General features: G+C 37.7%; 1 protein-coding gene across 6 annotated transcripts in view; it reads right to left on the bottom strand.

Moving 5' to 3' along the window:
* Window positions 1–20,790, bottom strand: part of INVS (inversin) — a 248,473-nt gene that overhangs the window by 217,674 nt on the left and 10,009 nt on the right. For all 6 annotated transcript variants that reach the window (XM_073876648.1, XM_025888015.2, XM_025888013.2 and 3 more), the window contains exon 3: window positions 5,520–5,686. In XM_073876648.1, the coding sequence (XP_073732749.1) occupies window positions 5,520–5,686 (167 nt within the window). The remainder of the gene's footprint in view (window positions 1–5,519; window positions 5,687–20,790) is intronic.

Consider the following 20,790-nt stretch of genomic DNA (forward strand, 5'->3'; position numbering starts at 1 on the left):
TTAAACAAACATGAACTGAGTCTTTTTTAAATGGCAGGAGTTGTGCTAAGACTGGAACTAATAAATAAGACATAGCCTCTGCCTTCAAATAGCATTAGTCGGGTGGAATATAGATTAATAGTGGTAGGGAGGGAGTTAAATATAAGTATATATATGTATGTGTATGTACATATACACACAGGAATATAGAGTTCAGGGGACTGGGAGGTGGATTGTTTGGTGTGTTCGTGTATAAGTGTGAGTGTATATAAAATAAGGGAATCCAATATCCTTATACTGTCACCTGGTATTAAAGTTTTCCCGAAAACTTTTAGAGATATTCTACTCTTCTTTTAGTTTTTGTGTTTAACATGATATAATTTTTCAAAGTGGGTAGCCTTAATCTTCTTGAAGCCAAATTAATAACCTCCTGGAAGATTAAAAATGCGTAACTATTAACATTTAGTAAGATTGCTAAGGCTTTTTTATCCTTGTTAACAAATAAATGTATCTGTGGAAGTCAGAGAAATAGTAAATTCCCTGGAGGAAAACATTTCTAACAATTAGATATCTTTTGTGAGAAACCCAGAAAAGGTATGACTGATTGCTTTCTTGGATTAAACTGAAGGTACAAATGAAAAACAAATTAGGTACAGATGTTCAGTATATTGAGATTAATTTTATTCTTGTGGGTACCATTTTCTTAGCTGCTTGGACTAATAGCAATTTGTTTCCAGAGTAGTAAAGACGTGTCAAAATAACTAAGCCAATCAGCACAGTTTAGTAAGTTTTTCCTATATATGTATTTTGAAACTGGATAAATGTTTCTAATAAACAAAATGTCTAGCATTTGTATTAATAATGACTTTCTATATAAGTAACCCAAAGTGTATTCATTCATTCAACCAAGACATGTCAGACACTGTGTTAGATTCTAGGGGATTCAAAAATAAATAAAACAAGGTTCTTGCCTGGAGATCGAGTTTAGTGGGAAAGAGACAAGTAAGCAATAATTACAATACAAGGTAATGGGCTTCTAATGGAGACATGAACAAAATGCTATGGGAACAAAAGTTTTTCCTACAAATAAACCTAATGAAAAATAACATAATTAGTTCACTATCACAAAAAAGCAAAAACAGAATAAATAACATATGGGAATGGCTGATCTACAGGTCAGTAGTAATAAATGACTATTTACATGGCATGGCTGTTGATATTTTATAAAACACTCAGATATATAAGGGAGACAGGCCAGCTTTAATTATCACTTTATATCTTTATCCATGATATTTGTAAGCAACTTAAGAGCAGGAATCATGTCTTTCATCTTTGTATTCCGAGGCCCTAGCACAGCACCTGTTACATAGTAACAGTATGAACATATGTTGAATGAATGCATTCATGCACATACATATGAATATTGATGATTACACAAACAGCACACTTCTGAGTTCACAGATAACAGAATTAAGTGGGATAGACAATACTTGAAAAGAATATTTGATATGCGATATATCGGAGAGGTTCACTAAACAAAGACAAATGGAAATTTAATAGGGATCAGCATGGAGAGTACTTTTTTACAGCAGACATATGTGATTCATTTTTTAATATTTCCTCTAGGTGTATAATCATGACTACATAGTAGACATTTGGCAACTACTAAATGAATGAACTGTTCTACCTCTACAATATATCTCTTGGATCAAACTCCTCTCTATTGACCTGAACTGTAATAGCTTTCTAAGTATCTCCTCTCTCTTCCACTTCTAAGAGCTTTAGTTGTCATATTCATCTCCCTAAAATACTTTGATGGTGTAACTTTTATTTTCAAATTTCCTAAATAGCTCCCTTGTATTGGGACACTTTATTTAAAAACCATAATTAAAAACAAAACAAAACAAAAAACCATAGAAGGTACATAGTACAAAAGCCTGGTACTGGCACACAATGCAGCACTAAAATGGCTAAAAATTAATGAGCTAGGTTGTCCTGGGAAAATTAGTTATTCATATGATTTAAAATATAAAATAACTAATGGACCCATACACAAAAATCAACTTGTTATTTATTAAAGACTTACATTGGGGGCGCCTGGGTGGCTCAGTTGGTTAAGCAACTGCCTTCGGCTCAGGTCATGATCCTGGAGTCCCCGGATTGAGTCCCGCATCAGGCTCCCCGCTCAGCGGGGAGTCTGCTTCTCCCTCTGACCCTCCCCCATCTCATGTGCTCTCTCTCTCTCATTCTGTCTCAAATAAATAAATAAAATCTTTAAAAAAAAAAAAGACTTACATTGGAAAGAAAATATAGGACAATTTTAAAACAATCTCTGCTTTGCTGAGAAACCCAGCTGTTGTTTACTGCTGGGTTTCTTCGAGCCTCGCCCAGCACCAAGCACAGTTTAGGAATCTACCAATGATTTGCAAGGAATTTGTACCCAGATTTTTGGGTTCCTTCTCTGTAGTTCCTTTCTCTCCAGGATTTTGCCCTTCCACATTCCAGTCACTGCTAACACCAGACTCTACCTGTGGTTTCTCAGCCTGTAGGGTTGTATTCTTTTGCATTCCACTTTGGAAAATGTCTTAAAGGATACAGCCAGATAAATGTGGTCCTCACTTCCCATGCTTCTCTTCTCTGAATGATTGTAATTTCTTAGATCCAGCTTATGCTGACCATTCTCAATGCCTTCAAACAATGTATATATATTTTGTTCAGTCTTTATAAATGTTTTTGGCGGGTGGGTTATTCTAAAATAAGTGGTTACAGCCAGAACTGACATCTCGTCATGAAAGTCTTTTGTTGAATGCTCATTTTTCTTCCTTTCCTTTCTTTCCCTTTCCCTTTCGTTTCTTTTCTTTCAAGAGAGAGTGCACGGGCAAGTGCCAGGGGTGGGAGGAGGAAAAGAGGGAAAGAGAGAGAATCCCAAGCGGACTCCATGCCCAGTGAGGAGCCTGATGCTGGGCTCGATCCCACAACCCTGAAATCATGACCTGAGTCTGACGCTCAACCTACTGAGACACCCAGGCGCCCCTCTTCTATCTTTAACCATTCAATCATTATTTTACATTGTGTTTCTAATGATGCCAATATTGAAGGTTTCTGAGGGAATAAATTTGTTTATTGTTTCTGTTGACTCTCATTCGTGGTAGATTGCTTCCTCAAATATTTGGGGATCTTTCACTGTGAGATCTTGTTTGGTCTATGTAATATGGGGGAATCCTGGAAGTTTAGGGTGAAGATGTTTTCTCTAAAGAGGATTTGTGTTTGTGTCTGCTTAGAGGCAGCGTGTGCTATAGACCTGGGACATATCTCCAACTACTCTTTGAGAATGATTTCTAGACTCTTCACAATCTTATTCCTGTTGCATCTATACTATCTCTGATTTTTAAAATAATGGTGCTTTTGTGCTTTTGCATAAAGCACAAAATCAAACACAATACCCAGTTCTGATCTGGACAGAGTAGAGTACTAATGATTTATTACCACTCTTGTTTTGGAAATTCTACTAGTGCTAGTATAGCCTAAAGATACATTACCGCTTTTGGCAAATATGTAAAAATAATCCACAACACAGAGAAAGGGGGAAATGGATAATTATCAGAGAGTCAAAAGACCATGAAACGTGTTATTTACGAAATCAGCTATGTAAATTGTGACATGTAAATCATAGTTCTATTTATTCTTTGATGCTGTAGAAAATCACAATTTAAAAAAATAAAGGAGAAACAAGAAGCAAAAGAAAACAATGCACTGCATCTTGTGGAGAGACTTATAACTAACCCCTTCTCTCACCTTTTTGGTCACCTTATACCTCTACAGAGATGATACACTGGAGGTTCATCAACTCAAATCCCCAGTTTTTTCACATGACCCATTTGATGTGAAGTTAGGGTCCTCCAACCTACATCTTTTTCAAGTTGGATTTTAAGCCTAAATGAACCACAATGAAAAAATCTAAAGTGTATCAAATTCATAATACCGAGGCTATTTCCAATCTGAAATGTTTACTTTTTTATGATAAGTTAAATAGAGTTACCCTTCCTGAGTGAATAATTTTAACAGCTGACAAGCCTAGGTGAAAGGTTATAAATACCTAGGCAGTAGTTAAAACCGAAATTGAAAATGAGGGAGATTTTTTAAAAATTACTATAATGAAAAGCAAATTCAAGAGCAATAACTTTGGGAATAACCTGACAGACCTAACTGATCACAGAATGTAACTAACATATTCAGTAGTATATCTTAATGTCAGTCTCTTTTTATGTATTCAACTAATGAAAGAGGTATTTTTCTAACCCCTCAATTAATCAGCTATATCTGGTTCACATTTTTTAATGGGAAATAACTCTAATAGTTTCTGCTGGATCTAACTAATTTTTATTGCTTTTTATTCCAAAAATATATGTCTAAAGTAATAAAAAGGAAAATATCAGGCACTGAAAATATATTTTATACACCATAATTTTATGGAGGGAAAAATCATTTTCAGATAAATAAGTCTTTCAATAAATTTAGAAGGTTCCCATTTTAATTTTCATCTCAAAAATCTCAGCTCTTAACAATGCCTTTAAAAAACCTGAAATCCTTTTTACTGGCAATATAGTTTTAGATTTTTAAAAAGCTGAAATACATTTAGAAAATAAATTTCTTTTATGCTTCTTAATGCCCATACTTTAAGAGAGACTGCAAGTTTTTGGGTTTTTTAAAAGATTTTATTTATTTATTTGACAGAGAGAGACGCAGCGAGAGAGGGAACACAAGCAGGGGGAGTGGGAGTGGGAGAAGCAGGGTTCCCGCAGAGAGGGGAGCCCAATGCGGGGCTCGATCCCAGGACCCTGGGATCATGACCTGAGCCGAAGGCAGACGCTTAATGACTGAGCCACCCAGGTGCTGTGAGAGATTGCAAGTTTCTATTGTACAAGTAATTAATACTTGTCAAGGGAAAATTTTTAAACAGTAAAAAGTACCAAAATTCATACACATTACCAGTATTAAAACACAACCACTATTACTATCTTAGTGTTGGGGTGCCTGGGTGTCTCAGTTAAGCATCTGCCTTTGGCTGTCCCAAGGTCCTGGGATCAAGCCTCACGTAGGGCTCCCTGCTCAGTGGGGAGTCCACTTCTCCCTCTCCCTCTCCCTCTGTGCTTTCTCTCTCTCTCTGAAATAAATGAATAAAATATTCAAAAAATATATATATCTTAGTGTTTTTCTTTCTGGCCTTTGCTTTTCCCCTATGCATAAACTGATTTGTAATATAGTTTAATCATATTATACATATAATTTTGATTCTTTTTCCTTGACTTAACTTTAGATCATAAAATGAATTCCATTGCTCAAGGAACTTGGATAAATGAATGGAGCCACTGATGATTATATTTTATTCTCTGCAGTTTAGACTGTTTTTAGAGAAAGCATATGAAACTAAGAGTCACATACTTGTGATTTCTTTATCATCTGTCAATTGTATAGTTCCATTAATCAACTTATAAATACCTCACAAAAGGTTTACACTTCAAAGTAATTTAACTTCTCACCTTTTGAGCTGCAAGATGGAGGGCTGTTCTCTGGCTGTGGTCAGTTTTATTAACATCTGCTCCTGCCTTCAGAAGAGCGTCTGCACAATCCAGTCTGTCAGCCAACACACAATACATAAGTGGTGTCCTCCCAAATTGATCTTCTTTGTCTTTAAGGGCAGAGTTTCCTATGAGTATAAGAAACAGATAGTGATATTTCATAATTGCTGTTATTACAATATAACTAGGAGCTACATTTACTAACTTTATTAGCAAGCTCTGTGTTAAAAGCATGAAATATATGCCATTTTTACTTACCCTATGAAACAGATATTACCATCCCCATTTTATAGGAAACTGAGACTCGGTTAAGTAACCTGTTTATATTACACTGAAAGTAGTTGGAGCTAAAATTCAAACTGATAATTGATTCTAAAGGCCATATTCTTTTTTTTAAATATTTTATTTATTCATTTGAGACAGAGAGATACAGAGAGAGAGAGCATGAGCAGGGTGAGAGGCAGAGGCAGAGGGAGAGGGAAAAGCAGACACCCCACTGAACCAGGAGCCCGATGTGGGACTTGATCCCAGGACCTAGAGATCATGACCTGACCCGAAGGCAGACGTTTAACCATCTGAGCCATCCAGGTGCCCCAAGGCCATATTCTTAACTACTATATGTTATGCTGAATTAATATTGTGAGATATGGACCTACTTATTTTCCTCACTCACTCCTTTCTTTTATAGATTAAACGCTAAGCATTTTGGTATGTTTTTATGAGAGATACAGAACTGAATTATGATTGGCTTCCCATTTTTGACAATATGGAGCAAATGCATACTACCCTGATTCTCCTCCTAATTACAACTAAAAACCCCAGGCAAAATACACGAAAGGTGGAGAAAAGAAGGCAAACCGTCTAGGGACTATGGGACTCAGAACAACCTGATGGTGAGTTCCCTGTCAGTCTGTCTTTCTTTTCTTATTTTTTTTCCTCCTAAATACAGTCTGGGGGTTAAAGTAGCCCAAAACCAGAAACACCAAAGAGCAGATACAAAATTCTCCAGGAAGCCTGCTCTCTCCAGTCAGAAGATTGGAAAGAGGGTAGCCTTTGGAGCGCTTATACTTGGCTCTACTCAAAGCACATACAATGAAAGAAACTGCACCTCTTTGGGGCACCTGAGTGGCTCAGATGGTTAAGCGTCTGCCTTCGGCTCAGGTCATGATCCCAGGGTCCTGGGATCGAGCCCCTCATTGGGCTCCCTGCTCAGTGGGGAGCCTGCTTCTACCTCTGCCTCTGCCTCTCTCTCTCTCTCTGACTCTCATGAATAAATAAATAAAACATTAAAAAAAAAAAAAGAAACTGCACCTTTTTTCCTCCCCACTGGGCACAGCAGAGACTGTGGACAGGAGCCCTATAAACCATCATGTCCTGAATTCAGGAAAGGATAGCAATGAAGTAGTATCTTACCCCTTCCCAACTAGAGATGCAGGGAGGATTATGGAGAGGAGGCTGGAGAAAGCAATTGTTTAAATTGGTGCATGAAGTCATGAACAACTCTGAACAACCCATGTGGAAACTAACCAGAATCAAAGTAGCAAAAGTTTTGAGAATTGAACTATGGGTGGAATATTGCCCAGGTTCTAAATTAGCTTGGGTAGCACATAAGTAGGGCAGACCAGAAGAGCTGTGAAAAATAACTTCACATTAGAACCACAGTCCACAAAACTGGAACAGAAAGTTCATTCTAAACCTAAACAGATTGGCAGTCTATTAAATAGAAGATGTAAATAGGATCCAGTCTCATAACATAATACACATAAGGTCCAAGATACAATCCAAAATTATTAGAGAAACCAAGAACCAGAAAAACATTAACTTAAACCAGAAAAGATGATCGACAGACATCAATACTGTGATGATAAAGATATAAGAATTATCTGACAAGGATTTTATTTATTTATTTATTTTAAAAGATTTTATTTATTTTAGAGAGAGAGAGCACACACAAGTGGGGGAGGGGAGCAAAGGGAGAGGGAGAAGCAGACTCCCTACTGAGCAGGGAGCCCAATGCGGGTCTCGATCCCAGTATTCCAAGATCATGACCAGAGCCAAAGGCAGATGCTCAACCGACTGAGCCACCCAGGCGCCCCATCTGACAAGGATTTTAAAGCAACTATAATAAAAGTGCTCCAAAAAGCAATTATGAACATTCTTGAAACAAATGGAAAATACAAAGTCACAGCAAAGAACGATAGAATATAAGGATGAACCAAATGAAAATTTCAGAATAATAAACATTTAATAAATAAGCAAATAAAATAACTAAAATAAAAGCCTCACTGAATGGAGATGACAGAGGAAATAATCATTGAACTTGACGATAGACCAATAAATATTATTCAATCTGAACAGCTGATTGAAAACATAGAAACAAAAAGAATCCACAGAATCTCAGGGCTCTCTGGGACAATAACAAAATACCTACCATTCATGTCATCAGGTTCCAGAAAGAGAAGAAAAAGAATGAAGGGCTAAAAACATATTTGAAGGAATAATGGCTGGAAATGGTGCAAATTTGGTGAAAGACACAGACCTACAGATTTAAAAAGCTGAGCAAAACTCAAAACAGAATAAACCTCTAGAAACCTATGCTATGTCAATCATAATCAAATTCCTGAAAACTAAAGATGAAGAAAAAAATCATGACAGCAGCCAGAAAGAAAAAACACATTATCTATAGATGAAAAACAATTCAAATAACAGTGTATTTCTCATGAGAAACTATGGAGTCCAGAAGGCAATGACACAACATTTTTCAAGTGTTGGGGGGTAAGGGTGGAGATGAACTGTCAACCAAGAGTTCTATATCCAGTGCTTGCCTAGGACTGGGGAGAAGGGGAGGTGTTAAAGGGGTCATAGCTAAAGGGGATAGGATTTCTTCTGGGGAGGGTAATTGTTCTAAAATTAATTGTGGTGATGTTTCTACAACTTTATGAATATACGAAACCTATTGAATTGTACTTTAAATTGGTGAACTGTACGGTTTGGATGTATGGAATCTCAACAGAGCTGGTACAAATATAACATGTATCCCCACTACATATAATTTAAAATGGAATACTAAAAACATTCAAGAAATTCAGAGGAAGACAGGAAAGAGGAAAAGACAGGAATGAAAAACAGAGGGAACAGTAAACACAGAGTAAGCTGGAAATCTTAAATCTTAACATTAATAATTACATCAAAGGTAAATGATAAAAAACACATTAATAAAAAAAGAGATGGATAACAAAAGATCCAGCTATATGCTATTTATAAGAAATTCACTTGAAATACAAGTAGGTTAAAAATAAAAGAATGAGCACAGATACACTATGTAAACACAAATTAAGAAAAAGCTGATTAACATCAGATATTAGTATCTTATAAAACAGACTTCAGAGCAAAGACAATTACCAGGGACAAACAGCAATATTACATAATGATAAAGGGATCAATTCACCAAGAATACGTAACAATCCTAAATGTGTATGTACTAAATCATGGAACTTCAAAACACATGTAGCAAAAACTGACAGAATTATATGAAACATTTGAGGGCGCCTGGGTGGCTCAGTCATTAAGCATCTGCCTTCGGCTCAGGTCATGATCCCAGGGTCCTGGGATCGAGCCCCGCATTAGGCTCCCTGCTCCGCGGGAAGCCTGCTTCTCCCTCTCCCACTCCCCCTGCTTGTGTTCCTTCTCTTGCTGTGTCTCTCTCTGTCAAATAAATAAATAAAATCTTTTTCAAAGAAAAAAAGAAACATTTGAAAAATTTACAATTATAATTGGTAACCTCAATACTCCTCTCTCAGTAATTGCCTGAACTGCTAAAATGAAAAGCAGCAAGGATAGAAAAGAACAGAATACCACTATAAAGCAGCAGGATATAACTGATATTTATTGATCATGTCATTCGATAACAGCCAGATATGTAATCTTTTAAAACACTGATGGGACCATTCACCAAAAGAGACCATATACTGGTCATAAAACAAGCATTAACGATTTAAAGAAGTGAAGTTATACAAAATATATTCTCTGACAATAATGTAATTAAACTAGAAATCAGTAACAGAAAGATAATGGGAAATCACTGGATATGTAGGAATTAAACACCACATAGATAATCCATGAGTCACAGAGAAAATCTCAAGGGAATTAAAAAAACATAATTAAATGAATGAAAATAATAGTAGTGTTATAAGGTTCCTACTCTATACATGAGGGGGCTTGGAAGGAAATATAGCATTGAGTACCTGTATTACAGTAGAACAATAGCTTCAAATCAATGATCTATCCTTCTACCTGAGGACACTAAAATAAGAAGACCAAATTTAATCCAAAACAAGCAGAGGAAGTACATAATAAAGATAAGAGCAGAGACCAATGAAATTAAAATTAGAAAACACTAGAGAAAAATCAATGAAGCTAAAAGTTGGTTCTTAGAAAATATCAATGAAATTGATAAATCTCTGATCAGAGTGATCATTAAAAACAGAGCAGACAGAAATTTCCAGTATCAGAAATGAAAGCAGGGACAACACTATGGAGCCTGAAGTCATTAAATGGAAAATATGGGAATATTATAAACAATTTTATGCCCATAAATTCAAATTTAAGTTAAATAGCTGAGAGAGAGAGAGAAAGAGAGAGACATAGATGGATAGGATAGAATTGAGAGTACTGAAACAGACCTATAAAAGGATATGATCAATTGATTTTTGACAAAGGTGCAAAGGCAAACCAATGGATAGTCTTAAACAGATGGTACTGCAAAAACTGGAATTCATATCCAAAAACAAAAAATGAACAAATAAGAAACTCTCAACCTATACTTTTCATCATATACAAAAATTATCTCAAAACTAATCATAATCTTAAATGTAACACCTCTATAACTATATAAAACTTTCAGAAGCAAAGAAAAGTGACAATCTCTGTGACCTTGGGTTAGACAAAGATTTCTTAGACATGATACCAAAGAACAATCCATTTTAAAAACTGATAAATTGGATTGCACCCATATTAAAAATTCTGTTTGAAAGAACTGTTAAGAAAATAAAAAGACAAGCCACAAATAGGGAGAAAATATTTGCAAAACACGTATCTGATAAGGTCTTTTACCAAGAATAAATCAAAACTAAAAGGCAACCCATAGAATGGGAGAAGATATTTGTAAATGACATATCTTAATAAAGGGTTAGTATCCAAAATATATAAAGAACTTAAAATCTCAACAGCCCCCCAAGAAGAATTCTTACAAGTAAATAATAGAAAGACAGATAATGAAATTAAAAGATGGGCAAAAGTTTTGAATAAACATTTCACTGAATAAGCATATGAAGAGATGCCCAACATCATTAATACAGAGGGAAATGCAAATTCAAACTGTAATATGCCATTATGTATCTGTTGGAATGGCTAAAACAAAACCAAAGCTGAAAACAAACCTGACAATAGCAAATGCTGGTGAGGATACAGAACAACTAGAACTCTCAGACATCACTGGTAGTAATTCAAAATGGCATAGTCACTACAGAAAACTGTCAGTTTCTTATTAAGTTAAATATAAACATACTACATGGCCCAATAATCTCTTTCCTATGTGTTTACTCAGAAGAAACAAAAGCAAGAAAGCTTATATTCACATAAAAACTTGTATTTGGATGTTTATGGAAGCCTCATTCATAATTGCTAAAAACTGGAAATATCCCCATTGTCCTAGTGGAAAATGACAAAAGAACTGTAGTCATCCATACAGTACAATACTGCTCAGTAATAAAAAGGAATGAACTATTGATCTACTTAACAAGGAAAAACCTCAAATGCATTTATGCTAAGTGAAAGAACTCTGTTTCAAAGGATACATATGGTATTCATTTACAGAACATTCTGGAAAAGGTAAAACTATAAGGAGGGAAAACAGACCAGTGGTTATCAGGGGCTGGGACGTGGGAAGGGACTGATTATACAGGGACACAGGGAAATTTTGGGGTGTGATGGAACTTGCCTATATCTTGATGGTGGTGATTACATGACTACATATTTGTTAAAATTAAATAACTGTACACTACCAAGGATTAAGTTTACTGTATTTACTGTATTACACTTCAATAAAGTTTACTTAAAAACAACAAAAAATAGGGGCGCCTGGATGGCTCAGGTGGTTAAGCGACTGCCTTTGGCTCAGGTCATGATCCTGGAGTCCCAGGATCGAGTCCCACTTTGGGCTCCCCGCTCAGCGGGGAGTCTGCTTCTCCCTTTGACCCTCCCCAATCTCATGCTCTCTCTCTCTCAATTAAATAAATAAAATCTTTAAAAACAAAACAAAAAATACCTCCTACCATGCACTGTAAGTGAAAAAAATTTGCTACTTTCATCACAATGATCAGGTATTCATATATAAGTTGAGGGTAATATACAAGTTGAAAATGAGGGAAGCCAGTTACTTTTAAGGTGCTTTGGCATAAACTCTGCTAATGCAGGAGGAAAACTGATCAAATGAAATATTTTTAAAGGGAAATATAAATGCTAGGGGAAGAAAAAGAAGGTGCTGCATTTCTCTCTGAGTTGTTTTTGTGCCTGAAATTAAGCTACTGGGCTAGCTCTAAATATTTCAATATATTTAAATCTTGGATGTGATAGGACCCAGAAGTACTTTATAGTTTCTTGGATAACTCGCTTTGCTGATCCATGTTCCCACGTATTCTGGTAATAAATCAAGAAATGTCATTGCTCTTGAAATCTGAAAGAACCTGACAATTTGTGTGTAACTCCTGGAGGGCAGGTATTCTTTTTCAGAGTCTCGTTTTGAAGATGGCAGCAAGTTCTGCATTTGATTCAACATATCTGATAATAGAAGCCCCTGTGCACAAGTCTTCTGAGCGGTAAAACAGTGCTAGCTATTATTCCCTCCACAAGGGCCTCTAATATCTAATCCAGAAGACTCTAGAGATTCTATCAGTGCATTTATAGATGACTCATTTAAGCCCGAACTCACTAATAAAACTAAAACATATTACAGGTAGAGCATGTTCTTTTTATCATGTGAGCCCTTCTGGAGTCAAAATGATACTTGTAGAGAATATGAGTAATAAGGCCAGTCTCTAGTTGTCTTTCACGATGCAAGCACACTCTCTACCTGCATTTTGTCTGCCAGTGTTGAGCAAAGACAGTAGGACCTAGGATTAGCAAGATGATGGTGATTCATATTTAATTTCTCATTGAAAACTTTAGTGAGGGAGAAGATTTAGGATCTGTGGTCACAAGAACAAATGTTGAGAAATGAAGGCAATCATCACATACCAGGATGATCCTATCTGATTAGGCTTCTTAGGGCCAAAGTGAAGTCAGCACCATGGGATTAACAGTAACTGTACCTCCTAGGGTACAGAACTTTAGGCCAATTGCTATGCTTTTCCCAAGTCTTCTGTAAGGTGCAGGGAAACTTCTAGCTTTCTCTTCAATCCCTGAAACACTTGTTTTTGGGTGACTAGTATTACACTTCCCGACAGAGAAGATTTAATTAGGTTCTGTCACCACCATCCAATACATTACGCTTGCCTATATGGCAGAATTTGTGTATTTGAGGATCCTGAAAGCATGTCTCCCCTATTTATGATGAGAAAAGCGGCATTCAGCCTCATTTGGGTCCTGTTCTGAGTTGCTTTCGGGGGATAGTGGCTTTATGGCTAGTTTCTGAGTCATGAGAGTCCTATCAGGTTCTGAGCTTCTTGGCTAAAAGAGAGTAACTGAGAGAGGCCTTTACCTACCTATCCATCCCCCTTTCTTAGTTCCCTCAATTATAACATTTAGCCAATACCATTCCGGTCTGCACAACAGCTGATTCTGACATTCAAGTGAAATGATTTCCTGTTTGGAAGCGTTTGGGAACTGCAACACATTGTCCAAACATAGGGCTTGGGATGTAAACGAATCTCACTGGACGGCAGTACACTTGAATTTGAATTCCTGTCAGGAGCAGCTAATAGACAAAGCAGCTGGCTAGTGTGCTGTGTTGTTTTAATTATTCTGGCAACTGTAGAGATAGCCTCTAATCCATGACCAATTGGTGCTTGCTTAACAGGGGCTGGCGTTCCGCATGTGCTCAGCCCGGACACAGCTCCGAGAGCTGAGCTGGAGCCATGACGGGAAAGCCACTGCCCAGTGCGTGCAGTTATTTTAAGGCTGGCTGAAGCAGAAGGGTCTGTATGGTTAATGGGCTAGTATGTGCAGAAACCAGAGCTCCAACTTAGCAGTTAGAAGACACGACTGTCCCTTCCGGTGAAAGCTGCGCCAGTCGACACACGAGCTACTGCGCTGCACTGTCCACCACGAGCCAATGTAGCCTTCTTTACTAACATATCCTTTGCTTGTTCTCAAATGTTACCTGTGTGTGCCATCAGAGATGCATTTCGTCTGCTTTCGCCCACTTCTTATGTCACACCTTTTGTATTGCCAGAATCTTGGGAAGGCATTTGTGGTCATTTAAATAAAACGATTTGCTTAGGGGCGCTTGGGTGGCTCAGTTGGTTAAGCGTCTGCTTTCGGCTCAGGTCATGATCCCAGGGTGCTGGGATCGAGCCCCACGTCGGACTCCCTGCTTAGCGGGGAGCCTGCTTCTCCCTCTTCCTCTGCCTGCCTCTCTGCCTACTTGTGCTCTCTATCTCTGTCAAAAATAAATAAATAAATAAATAAATAAAATCCTAAAAAAAAAAAAATCCCGTTTAAAAAAAACGATTTGCTTATTGTTATAAAGGCAACGTGGGAACAATGGAAAGAGCATGGGATTCAAAATCAAATAAATTGGTTTGAGTCTCAGCTGTGCAGTTATTGCAACTGAATTTCTTAACTTGTGAGTCTGTGTCCTGACATATAAAATGAGAATTATAATAATAAGGGACATATTACATTTTGAGGTCCCTTGAGATTTTACAAAATATTTTTACATTTTATCTCATTATAGTTGTTGTTGGCATCTTAAAATAGCATTTATACTCACTGCCTTTTTTTTTTTAAGATTTTAGAGAGAGAGAGAGGGCACGAGCAGGGGGAGGGGCAGAGGGAGAGGAGAGAGGGAATCCATAAGCAGACTCCCCAGCTTAGCACGGAGCCCAACTCAGGGCTCGATCCCAGGACCCTGAGATCATGAAATGAGCTGAAATCAAGAGCCAGCGCTTAATGGACTGAGTCACCCAGGCGCCCCTATACTCATTGCTATTTTGAAATTATCATAGCTGTTAGGTCTTCCATTAGCCCTTGCTATTTAATGTATTAATAAAATATGATTGTAGGTATATTGCTATATACATCTGTACTTCAATACAGCTGCTTTTTTTTGGATTCCTATATATCATATTTAAGCTCTTAAAAATGTATTTTTGAGAAAGGGTCCATAAGCTTTATCAGATTGCCAAAAAGACCTGTAGCATAAAAAAAGGTTAAGAAAAATCCAGCCTAGATAACCATTAAGTTCATCAATCAAGGTTTAGACCTAATCAGTTCTTCCTCTCTTGTGTTTCTTATTCTCCGTGTTCATACATACGAATGTGCATTGTATGCACAAATACCTCCATACATGGAGGATCCACAGTTTCATAGTTAAAAGCATAAGCTTTGGAATCAGACTTCCAAGCTTCAATCTAAGTTCTGCTATTTATTAGACAAGTTAGTTAATCTCTCTATACCTTAGTTTCCTCACCTATGAAATGAGGGTAATAAGAGTACCCAAAATTCTCTGTAGTGTTTTGCTGTTTAACGAGTTAATAAGTTGCAAAGCACCTACACAGTACCTGGCACATATAACGTAACTTTATGAAATGCTGGCTAATTTCATTACTATTATTAGTATGGATGTATACATATGTAAGTCCATAAACATATGTATAGGGGTGCCTGGGTGGCTCAGTTGGTTAAGTGTCTGACTCATGATTTCAGCTCAGGTCATGATCTCAGGGTGGTAAGATTGAGCCCTGTGCTGGGCTCCGTGCTCAGCGCAGAGTCTGCTTCTCCTTCTCCCTCCCCCTCTGCTCTTCCCCTGGCTCGGGTACTCTCTCTCTCTTTCAAATAAATAAGTAAATAAAAATCTTTAAAATAAAAACTACATATGTATAGAAGTATTTATAAAACATTTAGTGACCCTAACATTTAAGGTCATCGTTGAGGTAAAGGAAGACATAACCTGAAATAATGTCACTGCTCTAGCACTTATGAGACTGCTTGCCCTACCTAACTACTGTGTTGGGAGATGTCATAAACAAAGAGAGAAAATAACTTAGAGATTTACACTTGTTTAGAACATTGATAGGTCATCAAAAATTGTGGAAGAATCAGAATGGTGCTGCTTTGTCACTTTACCACGGCAAACAACCCAAACACTATTAGCAGTGATGATAGTATCAGTCATTACACACTATGCATATCTACAAATTATTCTGTTTAGTTTTCACAAAGCAAACAGTATTATTCTTCATTGCATTTAGTGATTTTCCATTTTGAGACATTTCTGAAACTATGTAAGACTCAATCATTTCACTTTTAAGTCCAAGCTGACAATAACATTAATAAGGTCCTATTTATATTGTCTACTATGTGTCAGGTGTGATGCCAGATTTCTTTTTCAGATATACTTGGCATATATTATTATATTAGTTGCAGGTATACAACATAATAACTTGATATTTGTATATATTGTGAAATGATCACCACAGTAACTCTAGATAACCTCTGTCACCACACAGTTACAATTTTTTTCTTGTGATGAGAACTTTTTTTTTAAAGATTTTATTTATTTATTTGAGAGAGAGAATGAGATAGAGAGAGACAGCATGAGAGGGGGGAAGGTCAGGGGGAGAAGCAGACTCCCCACTGAGTGGGGAGCCCATGCGGGACTCGATCCTGGGACTCCAAGATCATGACCTGAGCCGAAGGCAGTCGCTCAACCAACTGAGCCACCCAGGCGCCCGTGATGAGAACTTTTAAGATTTACTCTCTTAGAAACTTTCAAATAAATGATACAGTATTATTAACTATAGTCACCCTTGATGTTTTACAGTCTTTATCCTGTTGAACTTTCACACAGCAAAGTATAATAGTCTATAGTTTTCAGATGAGGAATTGAGGCTCAGAAAGATTAAGTGGCTTATCCGAGCCTAAGCAGACTTAATACCACTAATAAGTGACAAAGCCAGAACTCAAAACTTGGATTTATCTGACTCTAAAACCCACAGTCTTGTACAGTATTAAAATGAATCTACTAAATTCTATTATCAACTATATCGTTGGTATTCAACCAAATTATTTGAGTTAAGAGAAAAAAACTACATATTACCAATGATAGCCATGGTATATAAGGAATTTACTATGTGTGTTTAAGCTTTTACGGCCCAGGACTGAGCCCTAAATCATCTGAATCGAGGATGTAATGTTACATTAAAGCATTAATCCATTGCATTAGGTTAAACATTAAAAATTTCTACGGAAATGATATCTCATTCAGGGAAAGCCTCTTCAGTCCTCCTCCAGAACAATGGGCAGCATAGAAAGTGTTCAATTTAATTAGTTGTGTATGTAGAAAGAGATGCTCATCTGTTTCCATGGAGTCGAACACATCACCGACATACTTCTCCATGGAAACAGAGAAGGGAAAACAGAAAATGCGAAAGTGAATGAATTCAGTGAGCAGTTGGTGAGCAAAGATTCAGGAAAAAAATAATTCATCTGTAGTACTATGTTACTAGTTTAGGAAAGAGGAATAGCATATATTTAGAGATCATCAAAATGCACTACATAAAAGAAGATATAAGATACACTGAAATTTAAGATGACACCATTGTTATTTTGGTGGGGATAGACAAATATTGGGAAATGCCAAGAGCGCAGGTAGGACTGTCCTGCAGTGCAGGACTGTCACAGGTGACATAATGGCAGAACTCTGAAAAGATGAGCAGTGTTACAGCTCAAAGTCGGTAATGAGACAAGGTGAAAGAACACAGAGGGAACACTTTATAAATATAAAGTAAATTTATCGGTCTGTACTAGTTTCCCATAATTTTGTTCTGCTTTGTTTTTAAGGATGTTTTTCTTTGAGGATTTAAAATTACAGGAATATTTCAAGTTTTATTATGTAACACATTAGTTAATTTGTACGACTGAGCCTGTATAATGGCTTTTAATTTATAACACCCTGCACCTTTTATTTCCTTTGAAGGTTATTTTTCATTAAAATCATAAAGAGTTCACTTTATAAGATATTTTTTCTTGAGGTATTCTGACTTAAAAATTTTTTTTCCAATGGAATTTAGTGCAAACCTGCCTCTCAAGTCAATTTAATTTAATTTAATTCGATTCAACTCGATTCACAATTAATCCTGGCCCTCAAGATGATTATAGGCTTCTTGGGAGGAAAGGTACTTAAAAGAACGATTATAACATTTATTGATTCCTTCAACAAATATATCTCATGTCCCTACTATGTGCCAAGTACTGCACTGGATTTTGCAGATACAGTGATGAATTAAACAGACCCCGTCTATTCTCACAGAAGCTACTATTTTATAGGAGAGAAATGTTATAACAGTCATATATATAAATATACAAGTTCAATGAAGAAACACTGCAAAGTTCCAAGAGAGAACACAACAAACAGTTTTCACTGAGCCTGGATGATGAGGGCAGGCCTCTTTGAGGAAGTGACCTAGAAGCTGAGGCCTGAAGGATGAGAACAGTATTTCAGGCAAAAACCCTAGGACAGAAAAGGGCTTGGTGGGTTTGAGAAAATGAAAGAAAGCCAGTTTGTCTCAGAACAGAGTGGATAAAGGTGAAGTTGGAGAGGGAAAGAGCTACAGGTGCACTTTTAAAATTTATTCCAAGTATAACAGGAAGCAATTAATGAAGTTTGAGCAGGGAAATAACAAAACTGTATATGGAACTTTCAGTTCAAGTAAACATGGAACACAACAAAAAAAAGTTCAAAAAAAAAAGCAAACTATAGTATTTGAGCTCTACACCTAGTGGTAAAACTACAACGTAATTATTATATTTTTTAAAGATTTATTTACTTATGTGACAGAGAGAGAGACACAGCAAGAGAGGGAACACAAGCAGGCTTCCCACTGAGCAGGGAGCCCGATGTGGGGCTCCATCCCAGGACCCTGAGATCATGACCTGAGCCGAAGGCAGATACTTAACAACTGAGCCACCCAGGCGCCCTACAATGTAATTATTACTATAAAAGTCAAGATAGGAAAATACTCCAAGGGGGAATGAAGAAAGCATTAAGGGGATTCTGGGGGAACAATGTTCTGTCTCTTGACCTAGTGGTGGTTACACAGATGTTTGTTTTATATTTATGTGTTAAACTTACATAATTTGTACATATTTCTCTATAGGTATACTTCAAAATAAGTATTTTTTTTAAGGTTTATTTATTTATTTTAGCGAGAGAAAGAGCACGTGCACGTATGCGTGCCCAAGCCAGGGGGTGGGGTCGGGGAGGGCAGAGGGAGAGAGAATCTTAAGCGGACTCCCCTTTGAGCGCGGAACCTATCACAGGGCTTGATCTCATGACCCTGGGATCATGACCAGAGCCAAAATCAGGAATTGGATGCCTGACTGAGCTAACCAGGTGCCCCTTGTTTTGTTGTAATAAAAGAGTAGATTGAAGTAATGAAGCTGGGTTTTGGTAACAGAGTGATAATTAACCTCCATATCCATTCACGTGTGGAGAAGTGAATCTGAGGCAATATTTGGGAAGACAGACCACGGCTGGGGGGGGGGGAAGGAGAGCCTCTGTCAGCTGGCTACTGGCAAGTGATAGAGCAGCGGAACACAAAACTAGAACTTTTATAAGTCGGCTCCCTGAGGGACTTCGCTCCAGTGGCTAAGCAGGTGTGCGTGCGTGTAACCCTCGCTGGGACAGTGTGGTCTCAGGACCCTCGGGGTCACAGAAAGACTGGGGGTGCCTGAGTGTGGCAGAGCTCCCGGGTATCAGAGCAGGGAAGCCGGCTGCAGAGACGGAGCCCCGGGGTGGGCTCTCAGCTCGGGGATGCCATAAACCAAGATCCACGGCAAAGTTGGGCCACTGCTCCTCCAGCAGGGATCCAACAAACGCCAGTTGCGGGGAGAGTCCACTTCCTCCCCCAGGAGGAGCGGCCCCGGGAGCACACAGCAGGGATCTGCTGGGTTTGGAGACTCCACACGGGGTCCGGTGCCGGAGATAGAAGCGCTCGGTCACAGGCCAGGTGAGCACGGAGTGCGGCCGGAGACCAGGGAGACGGGAGTGATTGCTTTTCTCTGGGGCTCACTGAGGAGCAGGGCCCGAGTTCTCGGCTCCTCTGGGGCGGAGATTGGGAGGCCGCCATTTTCACTCTCGTCCTCCAAAGTCAAAGGGAAAGCTTGCAGGGAACAAACCCCATCAGATTACTCAGCCCGGACCAGCAAGGGCGGGGCAGTTCTGCCTCTGGCAAAGACATTTGGGAACCACGGCAACAGGCCCCTCCCCCAGAAGATCAGCAAGAACCGCCAGCCAAGACCAAGTTTACCCGTCAATGAGAACTGCAAAACTCCAGCGCTAGGGGAATATAGCACATAGAATTCATGGCTGTTTCCCCATGATTCTTAGTCTTTCCAAGTTAATTTTTAAAATTTTCTTTGTTTTTTTCTTTTTAAAAATTTTTCTTCTTTCCTTTTTCAACCAACATCAATTACTTTTTAAAAATTTTTTTAATTTTCATTTTTACAGTCATATTCTATCCCTTCATTGTATTTAAACTTATTTTTTGTACATATATGTTTTTCTTTCTTTAAAATTTTGGGATACAGTTTCTTCTAACAGACCAAAATATACCCTAAATCTAGTACATGGCTTTGTTCTAGTCTCCTGCCTGATCACATTCTCTTTTTTTTTAATTTTTCTTCTTTCTCTTTTCAACCCACTTCTTAACAATTCCTTTTTAAAAATATTTTTTAATTTTCATCTTTACAGTCATATTCCTTCCCTTTATCACATTTACCCTTATTTGTGTGTCTGTATATATATATATGTGTGTATATATATATATATAAGTCTTTCTTTCTTTAAAATTTTGGGAGGCAGTTTCTTCTAACAGACCAAAATACACCCAAAATCTAGTGTGTGGCTCTGTTCTATTCACCAGCCTGATCATATTCTTTTTTTTTCTTTTCCCCCGGGTTTTGGGTCTCTTCTGATTTGTTTAGTGTATATTTTTCTGGGGTCATTGTTACC

The sequence above is a fragment of the Callorhinus ursinus genome, unplaced genomic scaffold (genome assembly GCF_003265705.2).
Source record: "Callorhinus ursinus isolate GAN/ISIS: 27379988/994484 unplaced genomic scaffold, GSC_fseal_2.0 scaffold24, whole genome shotgun sequence".
Lineage (NCBI taxonomy): Eukaryota > Metazoa > Chordata > Mammalia > Carnivora > Otariidae > Callorhinus > Callorhinus ursinus.